Source organism: Lithobates pipiens, unplaced genomic scaffold (genome assembly GCF_037356315.1).
Source record: "Lithobates pipiens isolate NorthernLeopardFrog02 unplaced genomic scaffold, aLitPip1_a1.2 Scaffold_10, whole genome shotgun sequence".
In the NCBI taxonomy this organism is placed as follows: domain Eukaryota; kingdom Metazoa; phylum Chordata; class Amphibia; order Anura; family Ranidae; genus Lithobates; species Lithobates pipiens.
Window position 1 is genome coordinate 80,346,537 of NW_027507686.1, and position 24,295 is coordinate 80,370,831.

Consider the following 24,295-nt stretch of genomic DNA (forward strand, 5'->3'; position numbering starts at 1 on the left):
TATGATCTGCTTCTCTAACTGGAGGATATTTTGCATCGAGTTTGGTTTTGCATTGAGTTTCTATACCAACTACTTCCATACCTCACGGTTCCTCGGAGACCATCTAATCGATTTATATCAAAGCTGTTTTGTTTCCTGAAAGATTTTCGTCATTTACTTTTCACGTGAAAGTGGGGGACTGTTGTTCATCCCTCGCATGGACATTGCACTAATCCTTATCAGAAGGACTCTGTCAATTTATTTTTTGTATTGTTTTGTATTTTTTTTTCACGTATAAGGTATATATATCACCCGATAATTGTATACAAGTTTGTAATTTTTGTGTAGAGGTCTATGTTTGCACATTCATCATTATATTACTTTATTTAGCGCGGCACTTTCTTTTACAATCATTTTCAACAGGGGGTGAGCTTACCTAACTATCTTGGACCTAATCTAGGATACATCTTGCATAGATTATTTGGTATCATCCTTATTGGGATCTGTATACTATTATGAGAGAGAGAGAGAGAGACTGAGGACTCAAGTTACTAAGAGTTGAGATTAAAAAGTAATTTTTTTTCAACATAATAAACATGTTCTACTTACCTGCTCTGTGCAGTGGTTTTGCACAGAGCAGCCCAGATCCTCCTCTTCGCGGGTCCCTGCTTGGCGCTCCTGGCCTCTCCCTCCTGCCGAGTGCCCACACAGCAAGCAGATTGCTATGGGGGCACCTGAGCCGAGCCACTGCTCTGTGTGTCCATTCAGACACTGCCGTCTCTCTCTCCTCATTGGCTCACTGACTTTGACTGACAGCAGCGGGAGCCAATGGTGCCAGCTGTTGTCTCAGCTAATGAGGAGGGAGAGTCCCGGACAGCCGATGCTCTCGTGCAACATTGCTGGATCGAGATGGGGCTCAGGTAAATATTAGGAGGGCTGCTAAATACATTAAGATAAAAAGCCTTCAGCCTTTAAAACCACTTTAACTGCTTGCCTCCTGCCCACAGTCAAATGGCGGAGGGGGGGTGCGGCCCTCGTTCTGGGATGACATCACATGACGTTGTCGCAGAACGGCTGCGCAGCGATCGCGACCACGCCGTGTTGCTAGGTCATGGCGCGACCCTGATCTCTGTAAAGAGCCGCGGCTCTTTAAACCATGTGGTCAGCTGTGTCCAATCATAGCCGGTCACATGTAAACACGGAAATGGCACTAATCATCTCCCATTGCCTCACACTGACAGAGTGTGTGGCAAGGAGAGCTGATCAGCGGCATCTCCTCTCAGGGGACATCTAGACGTGTAATCAGGGCACTGATCATCACTGCCCTGATTAAAATACAGCCCCACCAGTGCCAGCAATCAGTGTCCACCAGTGCCAGCAATCAGTGCCTATTAGTGATGCCAGTCAGTGCTGCCCATCAATGCCCATAACAGTGGCATATTAGATATAAAAAATTATATTTTTTTTTGTAAAAAATTTGAAAACAGTGATTAAATACCACCAAAAGAAAGCTCTATTTGTGTGAAAAAAAATTATAACAATTTCACATAGTTACAGTGTAGCATGACCGTGCAATTGTCATTCAAAGTGTGACAGTGCTGAAAACTGTAAACGAAAACGCCACACAGCTTTTGACAAGTCTTATCAAAAAAAAAAAAAAAAAAGTCAAATAGATCATGATGAACGCCACCCATACGAGAAAAAACTAATAAAACCTGCTGCTTGCCCACCCAACTACGCTCACGCTTAGCGTCCGCAGACTGATTGACAATGGATGTACATTGGGGGATATTTTTTATTTTATTAATGACTTGTGTTTGTTTCCAGGGCACAACTATTTTTTTTTAGTAGGGGTACTAGTAGAGCTTAGTCATTCACATAAGGGGGCAAGGATTTGGGGGCCCCTTTGTTAAAGAGGGCTTCCAAATTCTAACAGACTATACCCCTGCACCCTCTTGTGTTCATCAACATGTGGACAAAGTGCTTTGCCAGTGTGCCCTCCCGACAAAGTGCCAGCTCCATGTTAAGGGCACGTGGCCCCATATTACACCCCCCCCCCCTTCCTGGGCCGCATGCTTGGATAAGAGTTTGTTGTGGATTTTGGAGGGTGGGACCTTACACTATTTTTTCCTTTTCTTTTTTGGTGTTATGCACCCATCAAAATCCATACCAGACCTCAATAAATTGAAATGGATTGGTGGTGGGGGGGGGGGGGAAGAAGACGACAGCATGCGGTTTTAAAAAAATAAAAAAACTGTTTACTCTCAGCTTGTTTGTTTACATTCTACTCTCAGTGGATGAGTCAATGGTTGTTAAGAATATGGTGGGTGCCGGATCTTTAACAACCAGCAAGTAATTACCTATATTTGAATATTTATTATTATACAGGATTTACATAGCGCCAACAGTTTGCACAGCGCTTTACAACATGAGGGCAGACAGTAAACTTACAATACAAATCAATACAGGGGGTATCAGAGGGTGTGGCTAGACTTTTACATAGGATTATCTATTAATATGCAATATTTACAGAACATTTCTTAGGTTTGCTGTAAATACCGCATCATTTCTTTCCACAAACAAGTCTACTGGAATGCAGCTCGAACATGTCAAATGCAAGTTAAAAGGCAGTTAAATCAGCCCTATAAATTAATTCTGAATTATCTCAGAAGCATTTCACCCTGATATCTAACGCAAGCTGCATTTTCCCATTGACACAAGCCCTTACAAATTATATATATTAGCTCAATTCCTTTACTATATTATGATACTTTACAACATAGCTCATTCAGAAGCAAACCAAGAAAGCTTCCATTTAGCTTGTCACGAAAAGGGTCAACACAGAGGAATCAGGGGGAGAGGAGGCAGAAGCTGGAACATATTACAAGTTCCACCCTAAATATAGGTGGCATATTTATCATGTTCCAAAAGTGAACTTGGCCTTTATTACCACTTTAACTAGCGTAAACCAGAGGGAAGCGAGCCAGCGTCAACATTCAGCGAACCTCATCCTCACCATCAGAAGCTCTGGGGAATACGACTGACCCTTTGACTTCAAGCCCTGGGCAATCCTGCGTCACCTGCTCTTACAATGGACCAACTTCGGAAGAGCCCTTCAGCGTGGTTACAGTTCCGCAGATTCAATTCCAGGTCTGATCTGCCCCATGATGGCCAGACTCTATAGGGAACTGGCTGTCAGACAACACTTTTTGGGTACACCTACCATCTCCCTTGGGTATCCTTTAGGCCTCATGCACACAGGATGTTAGAAAAATGCCAGTAGAGTTAGCTGTAATGTGAGTTTTGCAGTGTGTCTGCAGTAGCGTTTTTTATTAAGAAAAACTAAACTCCCACAAAAGCTTATGGTTCAAAAACGCTCAAACACCAAAAAGCCGCATTGTTCAGCTTTTTTTCAGAGTTAGAGCATTTTTACAGCTGAACTACTCCTCTCAAAACCACTAGTTCTGGGTTTTTTCCAGGCAAAAAATGCTCCTGTCAAAAACACTAATGCCCCATACACACGGTTGGACATTCCAACCACAAAATCCGTCAGATTTTTTCCGACGGATTTTGGCCGAAACTAGTCTTGCATACACACGGTTGCACAAAGTTGTCGCAAAATCCGATCGTTCGGAACGAGGTGACGTACGACGGGACTACGTAGAGGCCAGCAGCCAATTTTTTTCTGAGCATGCGTGGCTTTGTTCGTCGGAATTCTCTACACACGATCGGAAAAAGATTGGATTTTGTTGTCGGAAAATTTTAAATCCATCTGGCAAACTTTTTCCGTCGGAAATTCTAAAAAAAAGTCTGATAGAGCCCACACACGATCGGATTTTCCAACAACATAATCCGATCTGACTTTTTCCGTCTAAATTTCCAACAGTCTGTATGGGGCATAACAGTCTATGTGTACATAGACACATAGGATAACATGCTGGGGAGTTTACTAGCTGCAGAAAAAAACACCTGAAGCCAGAAAAAGCAGCTGTAAAAACATTCAGTGTGCATGAGGCCTTATAATTTAGCTAGAGGGTCCACATCAGTATGTCACCTTACACAAAATACATACACATTTAAACATACAAATAAAAGCAGACCTCTGGACTGTTCCCCATTTGAAGTCAATATGTCTATATACTGCACCTTGTCTTCCTCTGATAAAAATGTTAGCTTTTCACGCTCAGTGATTGATCCAACTGATAAAACATTTCCCAAAGAGACGTTCTTAAATCCAACACTCTGCCTGATATCATCATCTGAAACAAAGAAAGAATAGCACCCATGACATTCAGCATATTATAACAAAACAAACCATGCCAAACTATGTGATTTTTTTTGTATAAATACACTCCTAATGCCGCGTACACACGACTGGGCTTTTCGGGGGACTAGGTCCGACGGACTTTCGGCAGAGTTCCGACGGACTTTCTGAACGAACGGACTTGGCCACACACAATGACACCAAAGTACAACGGATTTGAAAGTGATGGCGTACGACCAGACTAGAATAAGGACGTTTATAGCCAGTAGCCAATAGCTGCCCTAGCGTCGGTTTTTGTCCGTCGGACTAGCATACACACAAATGGATTTCTGGGTCCGGCGGAATTCCGGTGGGAAAATCTAAAACATGTTCTATTTCGGTCGTGTGTACGTGGCATAAATGTTAGAGAAATTTTAACTGTTAATTCTAAAATTATGTTATGTTTTAGGGCCTGGAAAAGAGGAGGGCTGTGTGTTAAAGGATAAGTTCGCTTTAAAAATAATTTTTTTTTGCAGGTAATAAAATGTCCATTTATTTTCTTAGGAGCCTGTAGAGCATATCAGGCTCCTGCAAGCTCTCAGTGCAGCTGTCTGCCTGTACCTCCCGTATAGACAAGACAGTTACTAAAGCCGGGGAGGAATCAATGAACTACGAGAGCGCTCACCAGCACCTTTGCAGTTCAATAAGGTACAAAAACAGCAACTGAATACAGAACACTGCATGGTACATGCAGTCTGTATAAAACAAAAACAAAACAAACAAAAAAATCCAGCATTTTCCTAAGAAAAAAAACAAACAAAAAAAAACAAAAACAAAACATAGCCCGTGACCAAGACAGCATTCTCCACATGCAAGGAGAATCCAGGATACAAACCCTCTCCAAATACAACAGACAGAGGCAACATAATGATACACTCCATACACTAGCTCTTATGATGAATGGAGAAAAGCAAAACTAATAGTTGGATAATCTAGGCGGTAAAAGGAAAACACATTTTTAATTCAAATGAATGGACAAAAAACTTTGCATAGTAAAGGAAGAACAAAGTCAGAGACAGTGAGAGGACCCCTTCATGCACACTTTATCAAACTTATGGGGTACACCTCTATTGGAATAAGTTGCTTTATAAAAGGTAAGAGACCTATTAACTAAAAATCTCCAAACTGCTGATTTCGGGGCTGCAGCCATGCTGTTTTTAAAATGGTATTAAACCCAAAAGTAAACATTTAAATTGCACTTTACCATTTCTTAAGTTTGATGCATTCATTTTCATTTTTAGACTTCCTTCCTTCTATTTTCACCTGGTGATCCAGTCTGCTTGTTGTTTTTCAAAAGAACAAGCTCTCCAGCAGAATGTATCAGTTATAAAGATGAGACAAACCATTTACCACCAACAGGGGTGTGTACAATGATCAACTTAATGTAAATGTAAAATTTTACAAGACGTTAAAGTGCTGTCTGGAGTTTGGCTTTAATTTATTAGTGGAACTAAATCCGCCAGTGTATCTAACACTCCTCTCCCCCCAGACTGACAATACTTCTATTCAAAGGTGCCCCCTGTGCTCTTTCATCCAGAGTGGAGGCTCTCTAATACAGGGGGTGTGTTACTGGCCAGATCAGCAGGAGGAAAAAAAAAAAAAAGACTAAAATAAGAAAACAAATGCAGCCACCACATCTAATTATTGTTAAGCTGTAATATATTACATTCATGGATTTGGGTTTAATACCACTTTAAATAGTGACATCGGGTGCAGGGAGACGATCCCTCACCCACTGTCACAGAGAGGGGGGGTGCTGAACATGTTACACCCCAAATAGGGATGTAACATGTTCAGAAAGGTGAACTTATCCTTTAGGGTCAATTGAAGAGTAAAGGGTAGGGGTTAAAACATGCTACAAAAGCAGGTTTTCAGCACTGAAAACCAACTTGCTATCAATTTCCGTCCATCTCGTATTCACCATATACTGCTCTGTGGTCTAAACAAAGCAGATACTGTTGGCAGAAGTTTAGAAACTCACAATTCGGTATGTTGATTCCAGCTGGGATGCCACTTCCACTGAATGTTACAACATCCAAGGAGGTGAAGTCTGGACGGAGGAAAGCATCCTTCTCATATGAAGATGGCCATGGAAGACTTGCCACAAGGCTCTCTGCTGCTGACACAAGCTGAGCAAAGCGAGCACTTACCAATTTGTTAACTACTGCTACAAAGCCTGTGAATACAGCAAAGTGTTTGTTACCAACAAGGAAGAAACAAATGAACGTTGCACAATAAAATTATACCCTTCCAAGTTTTAAGCCCTGTATTTACCAAAACATTGAATCAATATCCCATCCAAGTACTGATGTTAAACAAATCTATAGTGACAAGCAGACAGTCTAGGTACCTCTAGGCCCTTTTCATAAGTTTAGGAGATTGCATTTGCAAAAACTCACCTCTCATTCTACATTCATAAAAGTTAACATATTTTCATTCCTTGTGTCAGGTATTCTCCCCATGTTTCTCCTCATGTTCCTCACACCTGCCCTCATTTCCCCCAAAAAGGGCATGTTCACAAATACATAGGTGGAATAATTACTGTTCCAGCAATGCTATATAACAGCCATCATTGTATAGTCTCATTTTTTTTTTTATTAAAAATACCAAACATTATATACTTACCTACTCTGTGCAGTGGATTTGCACTGAGCGGCGCTTCTCGAGTCCCTCTTCGGTGCTCCTGGCCCCTTCCTCCTGATGAGTGTCTGAATGGACACAGGGAGCTGTGACTTGGCTCGGGTGCCCCCATAGCAAGCTGCTTCCTATGGGGGCACCCGAGCCAAGTCACAGCTCCCTGTGTCCATTCAGACACAGAGCCGCAACCTGGCCCCATGCCTTTCTCTCCTCATTGGCTGACTGACCAATGGCGCCACGCTGCTGTCTCAGCCAATGAGGAGGGGAGTCCAGAGCAGCCGAGACATTCCTGCAAAACCGCTGGATGTAGAGGGACCTCAGGTACATATCAGCGGGGCTGACGCACACAGAAGGCTTTTTATCTTAATGCATAAAGATAAACCTTCTGCTTTTAAAACCACATTAAATGGCCGACCATGGTCCAGATGCGGACACTTTCCCATCTGGACCTGCTGTTGCCCCATTTAGGAGTCATTTCCCCCAGCCGTCTCCACAGTCATTATCACCGCAGAGTGGAGAGCAGGTGGCAGGACAATTCAGGATTGAAAGTAGAAGGCCCAGTAGCACTGAACATAGGGTGGGAGCTGCCCAAGTTACCCAGCAGGTGATTGGTTGCTAGGTTGTAGGGCAGTCCTAGCAACCGATCACCAGCTTGTTAATATGAAAAGTTCACCCTGGCTGCTCCTTCTCTTGCCCTCTGTCCAGTGCTGCTGTGCCTCCCACCGTCAATCCAGAATTTTTCTGCCTCCTGATCACCACAAGGTAGGAGAGTGAAGGGGGGCAATGGACATATTTGGGGGGGGGGGGGTTGATATGAAGGGAGGCAGTGCTGTCTGTGTGGTCTCTTGACCTAATAGCAACAGAGACCCATTTTCAACTAAGTGGTCATATTGATCAGAGCTCCAATTTTTATTTTGTTTTTCTATAGAATGTATAAACATTTTTTAATTTTTTGTAATAAAGAGATTTAGTATCATTACGCAGAGATTATCCTTCTCTGGTACTAGTAAAGTCCGATCAATCTGTCCAAATTTTCAAATAAAAAAATCACCAATGTTCTACTAAACGGTATGTTATCCGGGGGCCCCTTTGCAAACTCACCTTCAAATTCTCCACGGGAACCGAATGGATCTCTATAGCTCTCAATGAACCCGATGTAACTGAAAAGAAAAATGTACTAATTTTCCAAGAAATACCTACTGTGGGTTAGAAGCTCACACTTATTTTTCTGTATAAAAGCAAGTTTACAGCTAAAGTCTAGGCAAAGCAAAAAACTAAACACACAGTCAAAATACACATTTGAGAATAGTTTTTGCCAAAGAATTTGTATTTTGCCCATCCAGGCCTCAATTTTCCTAGCCTAATAGCGAAGGAGCAGCAGTTCCCCCCTTTGCTTACATTAAAAAAACTCTCAATATGATCTCCAATACACCTAACTGAAATAAACAAATGTCAAAATGGCATACGTCAAGAGCTGCTCACACCAATACGTGCGATCACTGCCCTCTTCTCCTGTCAGCAAATTCTTTTGCCCACATATACATGCAGAGCAAATGATTGACTCCCAATTCTGCGATTCCTCCCCCAAGTCAGAGGGCTATAGTACAAGGGATTATAAGAGGCCGATATCAAGTCATATTCAGGTACTTAAAGCAAAACTAAAGTCCAGCTTTGAAAAACTGCAAGCAGACAGGCTTTTTATTGCAGAAGACACAGGCAATGTCTCTTCTGCAATAACAGAAACCTAGCTGTTGGCTTGCAATCTTCTCTGGAATGTACACTGAGCTGTGCTTGCACATTCTGGCACAGCGCCCAAGTGCCAGGATGACTGCACTTACAGGCATGTGCAAGAGTGATATCAGCCCTTGCCAGTTGCCAGCCAATGAAGATGGCATGTAAAAGAAGACAGATAGAAGATGCTAGCGCCAGCGAAGGATGTCAGACCATTGAAGGAGAGGGAAGTTTTATGGAGTTTTGCAATAAATAAGCTGCATTTAAAATAGATTTTTTTTTGTTGTTAATGAACACATAACTGCATTAATCAGTGTTTTTTTTATGAACTAAACACATATTTTTGCAAACATAGGTACCTGGTTGTGTTCTTTCTGCTGACTCCACACAAATTGTTACATGAACCTCATTTAGAGGTTCATGTAACATTCTCTGTGTGTGTTTTATTTTATAACGACCGTTTACTTTTGTAAATACCCCCCCTTTTTAAATTGTTCAGATTAAACCTTGTATCACATGGACTATGATCTGAATACTATTGTGAAGTTTGATACCATTTGGGTTCTACAAGTGAATCACTTTTTACCACCCAATATTGACCAGCTTCTTCACTTGTCATGCTTCCCACATTCTAACCCTCCTTGTCTCTCTTTTTATCTTTCCCTCTTTATTGTTGTACTTTCTTCCATGTCAAGAATATAACCATCACATCCTCACTTTCCAACCTCTAAATCGGGGTCTCCAAACTGTGGCCCATTGCTTGTCTTTATCTGGTGCTTGCGGCACTATTCCTCCAACTGACATAAAAGATGAGGCACTATTCCTCCCACTTACACCAACAATGGGGTACTATTCCTCCCACTGACACCAACAATGGGGTACTATTCCTCCCACTAACACCAACAATGAGGCACTATTCCTCCCACTGACACCAACAATGAGGCCCTATTCCTCCCACTGACACCAACAATGAGGCATTCCTCCCACTGACACCAATAATGGAATTTTATTTGACTCCCACTGACCACCAAGTCTTTAGCATTTTCTACTCCCACTGAACACAATCTGGCCTCCCTAAAATTTGAAGGGCAGTAAACTGGCCCTTTGTTTCAAAAGTTTGGAGACCCCTGCTCTAAAAAGTTAGCGATCTATATGGTCACATCACTGAGTGACCTATATTTCCACATCCTGTATGATTGAGACTAAATGTATTTAGATCATGGTATTGCCAATGAGACAGAACTACTCCACATTTTAACCTAGATGTATAATTTCTTAGAACACTCAAATAGCGTATAGACATTGACCTTGATGGTTTGTCATTGTTGTACTTTACGCGTAAACCCCTTGAAAACTTTTTTTTTTTTTTAAGAAAAACTATTTAAAAAACTTTTGTATTTGTTTTAATCAGGGAAATATGAAAAACTGCACATTCATATTTACAGCTTGCAGCCTGCAGGTTGTGAATTCAAGGCATAAAAAAATAGAGCTCTGCTGAGTTATTATGCTACTGCACCGTGAACCTGACCTTCAGTTTCAGCTCAATTCACAACGCACACAAGGTTAATAAGTCAGGCAGGAAACGCTCTGTCTAGCAATATGGCTTTTAACATCAAAAGAGTGACCAACCAAGTCTAGGCTTTCTTGTTAGAAAGCCCAGCAGCCGCTTTTAAAGTGTAAGGCTGGGTCCAACTTATTGTGAATTGGATGTGGGTTTTCCACATCCAATTTGCATAGCAGGAGATTGTGACCGGCTCTTTATGGAGCTAGTTCACACATCCCCGGAGTGGCTCCAATGTGAAATGCACAGGTGCCCTGTGTGTCTTTTGGACCGTTTCAGGTCCGAATTCAACCCAAAATTCGGGCTGAAATTGGACCTGAAATGGTGAATGGAGAAGCACCAGACTCCTGTTGTAAACTGCTGTGATCTCCAGAGTGAACCCAGCCTTAAAGGTAGTTTATTTGTGAAATACAGTTTTTATATAAAAACAAAAATGATGTATATAATCTGTTTACAAACTTCCAAACACTAAAACAAAATTAAAGTGTGAGTACTTAAAATCAAAAAAGTGTAGTTTTCTTTAAATTTTTAATAGAGTGGGAAAGGGTTAGAAGCTATGCAAAGTTTTTATTTAGGCCGGTGTCCCTGTTGATGAGATTCACTCCTTTATTTGTCCTGGTAAGGATTGTCAATGAAACAGAAAATAAGCGGAAACACTACATTTTAGAGTTGTCATGAGAGCAAGAAGTTAAGGGAAGTCATTCAATGGGAACACATTTTCTGATTAAAACTGTTGAAAATGCGAATTCCCCTCACCATGTGGACACTTCCTCTAACCCCCTGTTGTGTCTTCAAGACAAATACCTTGATAGGAATTTAACCCTTCCCGACTCTATCCAAAATAGAATGAAAACTTAGTTATACATATACTTTAAAAATTGCACAATTAACCAAAAGATGGCCTTTAATGACTATCTGTTACCTTTCAGCCCTCAGTCTACTTGGCCTTCAGGTACCCACCTCTCCACTATTGGTCCTTTGTCCTGCACCCAGTGCTTGGACCCTTCCTTATGAGCTTGGATGGATCCTTCCTGAAAACTGCGGCCATATTCATCCAGCATCTTTCTCTGGTTATCATTGGAAGCATAAGCCTAAGTATTTTGGATTAAAAAGAAAACATTAAATAATGAGGATTACAGAATCCAAATGACACACCAAAGTGTGCAGATGATTGAAAAGGTTCCAACCATGCTTGACAATCTTTATTTCCTGATTAAAGGTCTCTGTGAGGTCCCAAAATGTCTTTCTACGTGATCATGTAATAAAGAAGAAACAAGCTTGTCGGTGTGCAAACGACATCTTATCCATGTTATACACCATGACCAATCAGGAGTCATTGCAGCATCCCCTTAACTATTTGGTTATTTTCAGTATGGTGTGCAAAATTAATATACTTATTTCAAAGGGGGGGCACCATAAAGGAAGGAACCATTATGCTAGGCTAGCCAACTAAAGAGTCTGTTGCATTTTATTGAGATTATAAAAGAGTTTTGGGACTGGATTTCACAGTAGCCACAGACATTTTTCTTATAATCATATAACCATTTGTTTGGAAAAGGGTCACAAATAAATTTGGAAGCAATATAGTTGTACTTCTACAATATGTTGACAATTACAAAGCAATTTTTATTTAGTCTCAGTTTACATGTTAAATAATATCCTTTAAAGTTCCACACAGAAATGGTGATTACCTTTGCCTTTTCCAAGTTTTCCCTCACTCGAAGTAGTAAGGCAGAGTAATCGCCCCTTGTGACAACGATCTCATGGCCCTCAAACTCAAATGATCCCAAAAGGCTTGAAAGATCAGAAGACTTATCTGCAGTTCCTGGTTTGTGACAAAAGGATAATGTGAGTTTATACAAAGAAAATCTAGTACAGTACAAATAAAACACGTTAGTGATCCACACTATGCCTGGAAAAGTATTGATCAATTATGTATTATTTAAAGCAATGCTGCACCATGTTGGGAAATCTTGTAAATAAGAGGACTTCTATTCAGCAGTTAGACTAAACAATATAACTGTATTCATGAAACCCCTACCTTCTTTAGTAACAGATGCCAGTCGAACTTCATACTTAGTCCTGCCTCCTTCATCCTGAGTTTTAAATAGTCTAGTGTTGTAGGCACTAAGATTCTGGAGAGCAAAAGAAATATGAACAGAAGGAATTTTCAAAACCTTCCCACAGACAAATGGTAATGTGAGCTGGATTGTCAACAACTAATAAAACAAAAGCACAATTGTAACTGTATACCTTTGAGTCGAGGAACCTCTGAATCAGTTTTGCATCTTCTATAGTGCAATTTCCAGAGAAGTAAGTGGTAATTCCCTATGACAAATGAAAAACAAATATTACCATGCATCCTGGTTACACAGTCATTAAAAGGCTACTCCATGCAATGCAACACGGTTCGAAAGGGGAGAAAAGCCTCAAATGTAAGAAGAATTAGGAACTGAAAACTTGTTTGGTTCATTCTGGGACTGTGGCTCAATCTTCTACTAAAGATACTTTTTGGTGCACAGAAAACCATGTGTTAAATTTACCTCATGGGACAAGGAACTTACCGGTAACTCTATTTACAGTAGTCCAGGACAGTTCTGGAGACAAAGCTCTTCCCCCGGGACAGGAAATGCGTTACCCCACTAGAGGATAGGTCCAACATGGTAGTTTCACAAAAGGTGAAGAACCTGGACCAAATTTCCACTTTAAAAACCTATTCTGGTGTGGCACCAGCGTTCTCTACCCAGGAGGTAGACAAGGCTCTAGTTGAATGAGCCTTAATAAAGAGAAATGACTGGCTGCATATTTTGGTATGGTTTGCATATGTCCTGTCTGATCAATCTCGCTATAGAGGATTTAGAGGCTTGGGTCCCCTCATTGGCACCCACAGAGCAAACAAAAAGGACTTCCGATCTCCTGAAATGACCAGTAGTGTCCAGATAAGCTAGAAGACATCTCCGAACATATAATATCCTGAGATCTTTGAAAAGAAGAAGGCGTCTTACAAAGGCCTAAAAGGGTGAGGATAATAGCCTCAAGGACTAAGGATAGATCCCAGGCAAAACAAGTCCTAAGAACTACTGGTCTCATTCTAGAGACAGCTCTGAAAAATCTGGATATTGTTGGATCCTCCAACAGGGAGCATTGTAGAAAAAACACAGAGTTGCTGCCTATACTTCCAAAGTGCTGAGGGTTAGACCTTGCTCCATACCAGCTACCAAATCGCTGCAAAACATGAGACGAGTTGGGATTTTGCTGCGACTGTCACATGGCAAATCGCAATGCATGACACTGTTGCCCAAAAGAAGCTCACTTCCTTTCTGAGCGACAAATGTAGCATGTAGCGATTGCAATTGCAGAAAAATCGTGGCACGATTGGAGTGCCATTAGATGTAATGGCATCGCAAACACATCCCGCGTTTTGCATTAATTTAAAATCACGGACCGAAAAGCAGCTATTCCACTCCACTTGATCATGTGTGCATGGAGCCAGAGACTTTAAAATTTGTTCCTCAGAAACCACACCACCAGCTTTAAGGCTCTTACTCAGGGATGCAGAATTGGTGCTTAAGACAACAGGTCCTCCCTCAAAGGAAGGAATACCAGATAAACTGTGGCTTTGCCCTGAAGAAGGATAAAACACATCTCTTTGGCCAAAATGGTGTTATCAGGATGATATTTGTTCTTTCCTGCAGAAACTTCTGTATTCGTTTTGGCATTAGTCTGTATGGGGGAAAGCCATTTCTCTCTCTCTGTTTCCCTGATTTTTTTTTGGAGGCAAATAGATCTACTTCTGGCTGCCCCCCTAGATCTACCAGAAAAGGACACAACCTTTAGATTGAGGAACCAGACCATTTATCCTGCAACATCCGAAGAAGACTGTGTTCCTTTCTGGTGATTTGTTTAAAGAGGCCAGAGTGATTTCTGCCTAGTCCAGAATGTTATGAGCCATTCTTGGCAGGGCTGGACTTCTTGTACATCCCTGCTTGTTGATATAAAAACTATTGTGGCTATGATGTCTGAAAATGCCTGCTTTCATTGCCAGTGAGAACTAGGCAGAAACTAGCTAGGGATATACACTGCATAAATACTCCACTCCAATATTATCTCAATATTTATATGTAAGCTTTCAAAGTGGAACTTTACCCATAACACCCTGATATAAAATAATGTTCTTTAGCAAGGAACATATATTTTACAATAATAATTATGCCACCAAAAATTCATCTATGCTACAAATTGCCTCCAGCATTGCTCCTGTTTCTTCCTACTGGAGGCTGCCATTTTGCTGAAGCCAACAGCCCCTGAGCAGAAATAAATCATAGTGGAACTAAAACCACTGATTTAATGGTTTCAAAAAACAGCTACAGGAATGGAATGCCAGGATTACAGACTGTCATATTTGCTTGTTTCCGCAACTAAACAGTCAAACCATCAAATGGCTGGTGTAATAACTGATCACATGTGCAGTGCCATAGCAGTTGCAGATCAAACAGAATCAGCTTCCTTGGCTACAGCCAAGCATTGAAGGGTTTAATTCTGTTTTAAGGCAGACAGAAGATCGGCCACAACAAATTCAGCAGTGCCTTAAAACAAAGGGCAAATGAGCAGTGTATTACTAGATTTTAAAAAGTATAGGTACTGATTTTTTTTTATATTTTACATAGCTGAAGAGGTCCCCCAGTAGGGGCTGCTGAGTGTTGTGGTCCATCTATCACCCTGCCCAGGCAGGCACACTGTTCTCATTCACCCACAGGCAGAAAACCAGTCCTTGAACCCTGTTTTGTATTTTTACTGAGAGGAATAAACTTGGATTGGGATTGGATACTCATGAGATGCCCAAACTGATTACAGGAGATATATATATATATATATATATATATATATATATATATATATATATATATTGTAAGATTGGGGTTATCAGACTCCAACGGTAGGTGCGTTTTCCAGTGAGTACGCCAGTAGAAAACTGTATTTGGTAGCCCACTTTTATTTAAAAGCACAGGGAAGTTCACAAAGACATCAGTACCCATGCAGGGGGGTCCCACCATTAATGTATCTTGCACACTCAATACTTTAACCTCCTGGCTTACATTCTTCCCATATGGCTGATTCAGGCCTTTAGCCTAGGCTTTAGGTCTGCTCCTCCTACCAAAAAGAGTTTCCTAGAGTTAAGCTTTCTCCTAGCTCATTCCTAGCTCATTCCCGACCAGCGTCTTGCTGCTCTGTCACCAAGTACGTCTGCCTCCTGCAGACATGCATGCACCTCCGTGTGTCATGAGAAGGGTCCTGTCTGCACCCGTGCCCCAGGCTCAAAGTCACCATCCCACAGACTGGGGAGCTTCCCCCCAAGGCCACGACAGCCTAGCACTCCAGCTTCCTCCTGAACAACTCCTCCCTAGCTGGGCTGACCCTGGGTATTTAAGGAGGCCTGCCCCCTGCCAATCCAGATTAGGGATTGGTCAGGGCTCCTCAGGACACCCCAAGCAGCTCCACCTTCCCACCTCTCTTTCTAGGAAACAGAACATTCTGGAAAGAAGTGGTAGGTCTTGATGATGATGCCTGTGAGTCACCCAGCTATATTCTGAGTCACTCCCAACCCAGATCACAACACACCCAGGCTTGGCTGCCAGCCAAGCCTAGAAATTTACCTATATTTTACATAGGTACAGAGCATGGCTATTTAGGTCATGCACAAAATGGATGCAATGACCTCCCCAAACATTGAAACACAAGTATGTTTCCACGAGTCTACACACCCAAAATATCTTCCATTCCAAGAAATGTCTTTTTAACAAGACAGAGAAGAAAAAGGCACACACTATATTGCTAAACTTTATTCTGGTACTGACCTGGTCACCCAGTCCTAGCTGCCTCTCACGTGGTTCTAGTGAGTACATATGTTCTTCAACAATTTTCCAAATGCCTTCCATTCCCTCTGGATCCTTAGCAAAAGCATCACTTGCCCGTAGTAACTTCTCAAATTTATCCTGAGGGCAAAGAACAGTCAATCATACATTTAAAAAAAAATTTTTTTTTCATGGTCTGTGGAAAACTTGTGATTGTCATTAATGAAACAAGAACTTACTTTGGAGACGTTGGGGACAAACTTAGTATCCCCAAAGGACTTGTAGTTTCCCATGTTTGCAAAGAATCCAGCAGCATATACCAACAGAGCCTGTGGAATTAATGGTAAAAATATAAGTGAATACAAGACATACACTCGATATATATATATATATATTTATTATGTAAAAAAAATCCTCCCACTGGAGCAAAATGGATCTTGCTTTTTTTATTTTTATTTTACCCTCCCCTGGATCAACTGAAAAAATAGTATTGTGTATACGGAGGTTTTCTATTACAGGGAGTCCCCAGGCTACGAACATGATAGGTTCTGTAGGTTTGTTCATAAGTTTAATTTGCATGCAAGTTGAAACAGATACATTTTATTAAGTGCAACTCCAGGCAAAAAATATTTTTTTACCTTTTGGACAGTATCTGGAAGGGTTAACTGGCCATGCAGTGATGTGGGATTGCTGACAGGTCTGCCGGACAGTAGCTGCCAGCATGCAGTGAGCAGCAAGATGGCCCTCTGGCAGTTTCCAGGACCAGTGTGATATGACGCTGCCTCCAGTCTTAAGTATGAGTCAAGTGTAAGTCGGATGTTTAACTCTGGGATTGCCTGTAGTTCTTTTTTGTTTGGTTGAACTGAGGTCTGAATATACACCTGTTAGAGCTTGAAAAATGTCAGAACAGTGGGCCATGTGATGCCCTTGCAAATGTGTAATAAAGAAGCTGGATGCTGAAAAACCTAAAGATGCCAGCAGCCATGGTGGAATGGGTTCGGATAGGATAGGGAGGAAAACAATTGTGTTAGAGCTGCACCTTAAGAAGCAATCTTTTCCAAGATAAGACTTAGGTACTCCAGACAGTGTGAGCGATGGAGGGCTGATTTTGGAAAGTTGACTATGAAGCTAAAAATGTTTAAATTTACATGGAATGTCCTTTAAACATTGGCAGATACAGGTAACCTGTGACATGAATGCCCTGGGTTCGTAAAAGAGACAGAAGTGGGACAAGCGCGTTTGCGCATTTGATTTTGGGACTTTGAAAGGGTCTGGGCAGAAACTTTGAAAGCTGTTTTTCTGAAGGAAATAGTACAGCCATTTCTTGTGCTTGAAATTGATGCAAAGCGGTCTTTATATCTGCCTCTTTGATCTGAAGCTGGCAGGTTGGAAAGTAAAAAAAGCAAGGGAGGGTAGGGTCAGAAAGTCTATTTTGCACCCTTCTGAAATTACAGATTGCACACAGGGGTCCGGGATGTACGCGATACAGACTGGCTCAAAGGCCAACAGATGTCCCCCCAGTTCGAAGGTGGGCACCCTTCATTGTAGGGAGGATTTTTGGTAGTTCAAGGGTTGCAAAAAAGGAAGTGTTAAACCTTGGTCTAGAGGTTAATGCTTGGTGGCAACAGAAAGCCCTTTCTATGAGTAGAGGTAGAAGCTAAAGGAGTAGGAGGCTTAGGCTTTTTCTTGTGTAGTAGAAGTACTAGTTACTTACTTGATGAATTTCTGAATGTATTCCCCAGACATTCACCATCAAAAGCCATACACAGAAGAGGTTTCTTACAAGCATGTGCAGCAGACTTTTAGCCACAAAATCCTGCACATGTGCACAGAAATAAGAGCAGTTCTTGAGACTTGTCAAATTACATTGTTAAGAGCATCAAAACAAAACTACAGGGATAAAGGCATCAAATATAATTGTTCTGAGGCTGCATTCACACCTGAGCGTAGAGTTTTCAAGCAGAAAATTGCGTGAATTTACCGCAATTTTGTGTCGTTTTTACCGCGATTTGCTGCATTTTTTTACCGCGATTTTGTGCAGGGCAAAAGGTCACCAATGTTAAAAGAAGAAAAACGCCCAAATCTGCTCAATTCGAGTGACAAAAAAGGGTCTGGAACTTGTTTGAGCTTCAGGCATTCGGCTTCAGGTGACATGGAGTGGATATGTGAACCATCTCCATTGAGAATAATAGATTTTTTTTCCCCTCTAGCGTTTTGTAGCTTCAGGCTTCAAGCTACAAAACGCTCAGGTGTGAATGGGGTCTAAGAGTGCAGTGTCTTCAAAGAAAGGGTCCTGGTCTCTGTTCATGCTTTTTGACCAGTTAGAAGATAGTCTTGCAAATAGATATGGCAGCGATTGCCAGCTGCAGGGCTAGACCTGCAAGAGCAAATAAGGCCTTTAAAAGGGGCTTCAAAACACCTATCAAGAGAATCCTTAAATGAGAGAACACCCTCAACAGGACTCAAAGGTGTTTATTGGGAAAATAAATGTATCCCACTACTAGAATATCCTTTTCCCTAGTATATATGTCAGATAAAAAGCTTAAGATGGGTATAAATGTTTCCAGGACAAAGCCAGTCTTCATGAAGCGCATCTATGGGAAAAGTTTTTTTAGTTATAGCCAGTTTCTTAGTACCCATAGTGGTCTGTTTTAATTCTGGAAAATCAGATGCTGTTACAGTGGAGAGTATTTGGTGCAAAGCCATAGCTTGTACCTCATAAGCTTCATGGGAAGGAACATTCTCTGTTGCGTCTACTACAAACTTATTGTCCTTAGTACTTTCCTCCATATATTCAAGTAAAGAAGGTTATGCTTCTGAATCCTGAACACGGGCAGTGGAAATGGGAATGAGTAGTATTGTTGGCCTCTGGAAACTGAACAGAAAAACCAAATGTTTTTTCAAAAAATTCTGCTTTTGTCTGAGGGGCCACATGCTGCATGCCTGAGAGGAAGTCAAAGTCAGATGAGGGGAGCAGTATAATAAGACATTGCTCCATGACAAGGGAACAGCCATCACCCTGTGCCATGGTCTGTGTTTCCTGTAGGCGGTCTGCAGAACTCATGCTATTCAGGCATTTTTTTCAAGCTCCCTTGCACCTGTGATCTGCTATTGCTAGTGAGGGGACCCTCAGTGGCATATTCATGGTTTAGGAAAGGGTTTTGTGTGTCCAGAGAAGGAGCTGCTATAACCCAGGCACTGACTTCAAGTTCATGTGGCTGTGTCTCTGTAGAAGATGACCATGGGTATACAGCTTTACTGCACTCCTGTGCTGCCTTACCTCATTCTTCTAAGACTACTGCCACGTACACACGATCGGAATTCTCGTCGGAAAAAGCTCTGATGAAATTTGGCTCAAGCTGTCTTGCCTACACACAGTCACAACAAATTCCGATTGTTTATAATGCAGTGACGTACAACACGAATGACGGGACTAGAAAAAGGAAGTTCAATAGCCAGCAGCCAATAGCTTCTGTCTTGTAGTTGAATCTGAGATTGCGTGATTTTTGGCGTGTCGGAATTGCATACACACGATCGGAATTACCGATAGAAAGTTTTTCCGTCGGGAAAATTGAGAACATGCTATCAATTTTTGGCTGGCGGAAATTGGGACAGCTAAATTCTGATGGAGCATACAAACTGTCATATTTTCCAATGAAAAGCTCTCATCTGTCTTTTTCTGGCCGGAATTCCGATCGTGTGTACGTGGCATAAGTCCAGATAGGAGGAAACAATTGGCAATTTTAAAACTACTCACAGAGAGCCGTTAAAAGACAAATATACACGATAAAGTGAATAACACCCAAATTCTCTGCACACTAAACATAGTGTGCGCTATGCTCTGCAGATAGTGTCATATACAGGAAAACTTTTGTACTTTATCCACGACACTGGGCCTACAGTGGGGATCAAAAGTTTGGGCACCCCAGCTAAAAATGTGCATTAATGTGCATAACGAAGCCAAGGAAAGATGGAAAAATCTCCAAATGGCATCAAATTACAGATTAGACATTCTTATAATATGTCAAAAAAGTTCAATATTATTTCCATCATTTACACTTTCAAAATTACATAAAACAAAAAAAATGGCATCTGCAAAAGTTTGGGGACCCTGCAGAATTTATAGCATGCACTGCCCCTTTTGAAAAGCTGAGACCTGCCAGTGTCATGGATTGTTCTCAATCATCATCTGGTGATGTCAATCTCAAAGGTTTTAAATGGCCAGACTCATCTGACTTTGCCCCAACAATCAGTACCATGGGTTCTTCTAAGCAGTTGTCTAGATAACTGAAACTGAAAATAGTTGACGCTCACAAAGCTGGAGAAGGCTATAAGAAGATAGCAAAGCTTTTTCAGATGTCAATATCCTCTGTTCGGAATATAATTAAGAAATGGCAGTCATCAGGAACAGTGGAAGTTAAAGCAAGATCTGGAAGACCAAGAAAAATATCAGACAGAGCAGCTTGCAGAATTGTGAGAAAAGCAATTCAAAACCCACATTTGACTGCACGATCCCTCCAGAAAGATCTGGCAGACACTGGAGTTGTGGTACACTATTCCACTATAAAGAGATACTTGTACAAATATGGTCTTCATGGAAGAGTCATCAGAAGAAAACCTCTTCTACGTCCTCACCACAAAAATCAGCATTTGAACTTTGCAAATGAACATATAGACAAGCCTGAGGCATTTTGGAAACAAGTTCTGTGGACCGATGAGGTTAAAATAGAACTTTTTGGCCGGAATGAGCAAAGGTACATTTGGAGAAGAAAGGGCACAGAATTTAATGAAAAGAACCTCTGTCCAACTGTTAAGCATGGGAATGGATCAATCATGCTTTGGGGTTGTATTGCAGCCAGTGGCACAGGGAACATTTCACGAGTAGAAGGAAAAATGGATTCAATAAAATTTCAGCAAATTTTGGATGGTAACTTGATGCCATCTGTGAAAAGGCTGAAGTTAAAGAGAGGATGGCTTCTACAAATGGATAATGATCCTAAACACACCTCAAAATCCATGGGGGATTACATCAAGAGGTGTAAACTGAAGGTTTTGCCATGGCCTTCACAATCTCCTGACCTCAACGTTATTGAAAATCTATGGATAGACCTTAAAAGAGCAGTGCGTGACAGACAGCCCAGAAATCTCAAAGAACTGGAACACTTTTGTAAGGAAGAATGGGCAAAGATACCTCAAACAAGAATTGAAAGACTCTTGGCTGGCTACAAAAAGCGTTTACAAGCTGTGATACTTGCCAAAGGGGGCAGTACAAGATATTAACTCTGCAGGGTGCCCAAACTTTTGCAGATGCCATTTTTTTGTTTTCTGTAATTTTGAAAGTGTAAATGATGGAAATAAAATCTAACTTTTTTTGACATATTGTAAGAATGTCTAATCTATAATTTGATGCCATTTGGAGATTTTTCCATTTTTCCTTGGCTTCGTTATGCACATTAATACTCATTTTTACCTGGGGTGCCCAAACTTTCGATCCCCACTGTATTAAGGTCCATGTTTTGCCTGTCATGGTAGTCCTACCCCAAAAGGTGTCTTCAGAGTCTGGGAACCAGAAGAATAGACCTTGGCTCTGGACCTGTATAGAACCCTGCTGTTTCACACATACTGCTCTATACCAAGTTGAGTGCTTTATGCAAAATCCAGTGCCCAAAGCAAAAAAAAACAGGCCTGCCTCAAAGACACAACCAGGATAACCATGGAAGGATGTACACCGTTAAGTGGTACACAACAAGTGTAACAGATTTGGAAACTGGTAGGTAGCACAAGGTTATGCATTGTCAAATGTTGATAAAAGATTCAGATGAAGAAAACGTCTCTGGAGGAGAACAGGTCTATCACTTAAAATGGTTGTACCCTTACAAAACACTTTTTACTACAGATAAGCCTATAATAAGGCATACCTGTAGCTACTGTGGATATTTTCCACGCGCATGCCAATCACAGCGCCAGAGCCCGCAATACCCAGAAATAACTCTGGGAGACATGGTGCCGGGCAGAGCAGTGTGTCATAATGAACTTAGTACTAACTATGCATACTAGCTCCTTATGCTTATGCCTTTGTCTTGCGTTTTTTTTTTTTTTTTTTTTGCCTGTCAGGCCAATTCTGACATCTCTCTCCTACATGTAAAAAATCATATTTTTTTGCTAGAAAATTACATCGCACCCCCAAACATTATGTTTTTTTTAGCAGATACCCTCAAGAATAAAGTCATTACAACTGCAGGCATCATTTAGATATCAAGTCGTACACTCACTACTTTACATTGTAGCAAAGTGTCATTTCTTTAGTGTTGTCACATGAAAAGATATAATAAAATATTTACAAAAACGTGAGGGGTGTACTCGCTTTTGTGAGATACTGTATATGTGTAGATTATGACACCTGAAAATCAGTATTCATCGGTTGCGCAGTTGTCAGTATCTATAAACAAACATAAATTTGAGCCTCCTGATCTGTCCATTTTGGTGGATTGGCCAACAATCTCATGCCTACGGGCAGCTTCAGACAGCCCTGGTTGAGAGCTCTTGGGGATGAAAGTGATTTTACAGGATTTCACCTCAGGCAAAAAATTGAACTCCTTTGAAAATATATGTACCCCACTTCATTTTTTGAAAGCCACAGCTGCCTCATCTGTGCCCACCAGTGCCACATATATCAGTACCCACCAGTGCCCACCTATCAATGACCATCAGTGCAGCCTCATTAGCGCACATCAATGAAGGAGAAAAATTACCTGTTTTAAAAATTTTATAACAAATTATGAAACTTTTTTGGGGAGTTTTTTTTTTTTTAAATGTTCTGTCTTTTTAGCAAAAAACAAAAAAACAAAAACAGCAGAGATTAAATATCACCAAAAGAAAGCTCTATTTGTGTGAAAATTTTAATTTGTATAGAGCGTTGCAAGGCCGCGCAATTGTCATTCAAAGAGTGAGAGCACTGAAAGCTGAAAATTGGTCTGGGCAGGAAGAGGGTTTAAGTGCCCAGCAAGCAAAAGGTTAAAAAAAAAAAAAATAAATAAAAAAAAAAAAAACCTTCACAATCACTTTAAGTATTTGTATGCAGTCCTTATTTCCAATAGTGTGGATAGAATCCTTTCTTTGCTATATCTTTCGATATCTTACGAGAATTCGAGCAGAGTGACTAAATTGTTTCATAAATGGATGGAGGATATACCTGCCCTTGCTGAAGAAGAATGGGAGAAAGGGATCTAACATTATACATCCCATTGAGGATATTGGCTAGGGACAGATATAGTCAACTCATGTTTCTTCACAGAGCATACTATATTCCTCAGAGACTCCATATACCCAACTCAAACTGATAGATGCCCTAAGTGTGCTAATGAATTGGGTACATATCGTGTGGTCTTGCTCCTTCATCCAGCAGTTTTGGACAGAAGTGGTTACCACGATAAAATCAGTTGGAAGCTTGACTGTAGGTATGGACCCCATTAGCCTTCATCTGGGTACCTGTGATACTATTACACCAAATACACACAAGCGGTTGCTTATATTTTATGGCTTGTTTTATGCCAGGAAGGCCATCCTGATTAAATGGAAGAAGCCGGAGCCTCCCACGGTTTCGCAATAGAGAGCTATGATTGATTCTACCCTACCACTTTATAAACTTACATACATGAGCCACAAATGTCCCCAAAAAAATAGAAAAAATATGGGGTGATTGGGTTAAAGCGGGAGTCCGCGTTTTTTTTTTTTTAAAGCCAGCAGCTACAAATACTGCAGCTGCTGACTTTTAAAATAGTGACACTTACCCGCCCAGCGCACCCGCGATGTTGGCACTCGAAGCCGATCTCTCGATCGTCTCTCGGGTGCTGCCGCCGCCATCTTGGGTATGGGAATCAGGAAGTGGATCCTTTCGGCTTCATTTCCCGGTTCCCTACTGCGCATGCGCGAGTCGCGCTGCGCAATAAGGATAGTCCCCGCTGTCTCTGGGATCCATGTGTTTCCCAGCAGGCAGCGGGGGACTTTCGGAAAGGGGCGTAGATTCTGCGGAAAGGGGCGTGCCTTCTGCAGAATCTACGCCAGAAGTGGGTGCAGATACCTGTACTGTACAGGTACCTGCACCCCCCTCCCCCCTGAAAGGTGCCAATTGTGGCTCCGGAGGGGGGGGGGATTCCAATGAGCGGAAGGTCCACTTTAGGGTGGACCTCCGCTTTAAGAGTTAAAGATTTGCAAACGCAAGGACCTCTGACC

At 41.4% G+C, this 24,295-nt stretch overlaps 1 protein-coding gene across 1 annotated transcript in view; it reads right to left on the reverse strand.

Moving 5' to 3' along the window:
* The window catches only part of DPP3 (dipeptidyl peptidase 3), a 107,921-nt gene that overhangs the window by 35,903 nt on the left and 47,723 nt on the right, over positions 1-24,295 (reverse strand). Inside the window, exons 3-11 of the mRNA XM_077456167.1 lie at positions 16,303-16,392; positions 16,067-16,204; positions 12,465-12,539; positions 12,253-12,346; positions 11,903-12,036; positions 11,172-11,302; positions 8,021-8,079; positions 6,264-6,458; positions 4,126-4,238 (exon numbers count right to left, since the gene is read on the reverse strand). Of these exons, the coding sequence (XP_077312293.1) occupies positions 4,126-4,238; positions 6,264-6,458; positions 8,021-8,079; positions 11,172-11,302; positions 11,903-12,036; positions 12,253-12,346; positions 12,465-12,539; positions 16,067-16,204; positions 16,303-16,392 (1,029 nt within the window). The remainder of the gene's footprint in view (positions 1-4,125; positions 4,239-6,263; positions 6,459-8,020; positions 8,080-11,171; positions 11,303-11,902; positions 12,037-12,252; positions 12,347-12,464; positions 12,540-16,066; positions 16,205-16,302; positions 16,393-24,295) is intronic.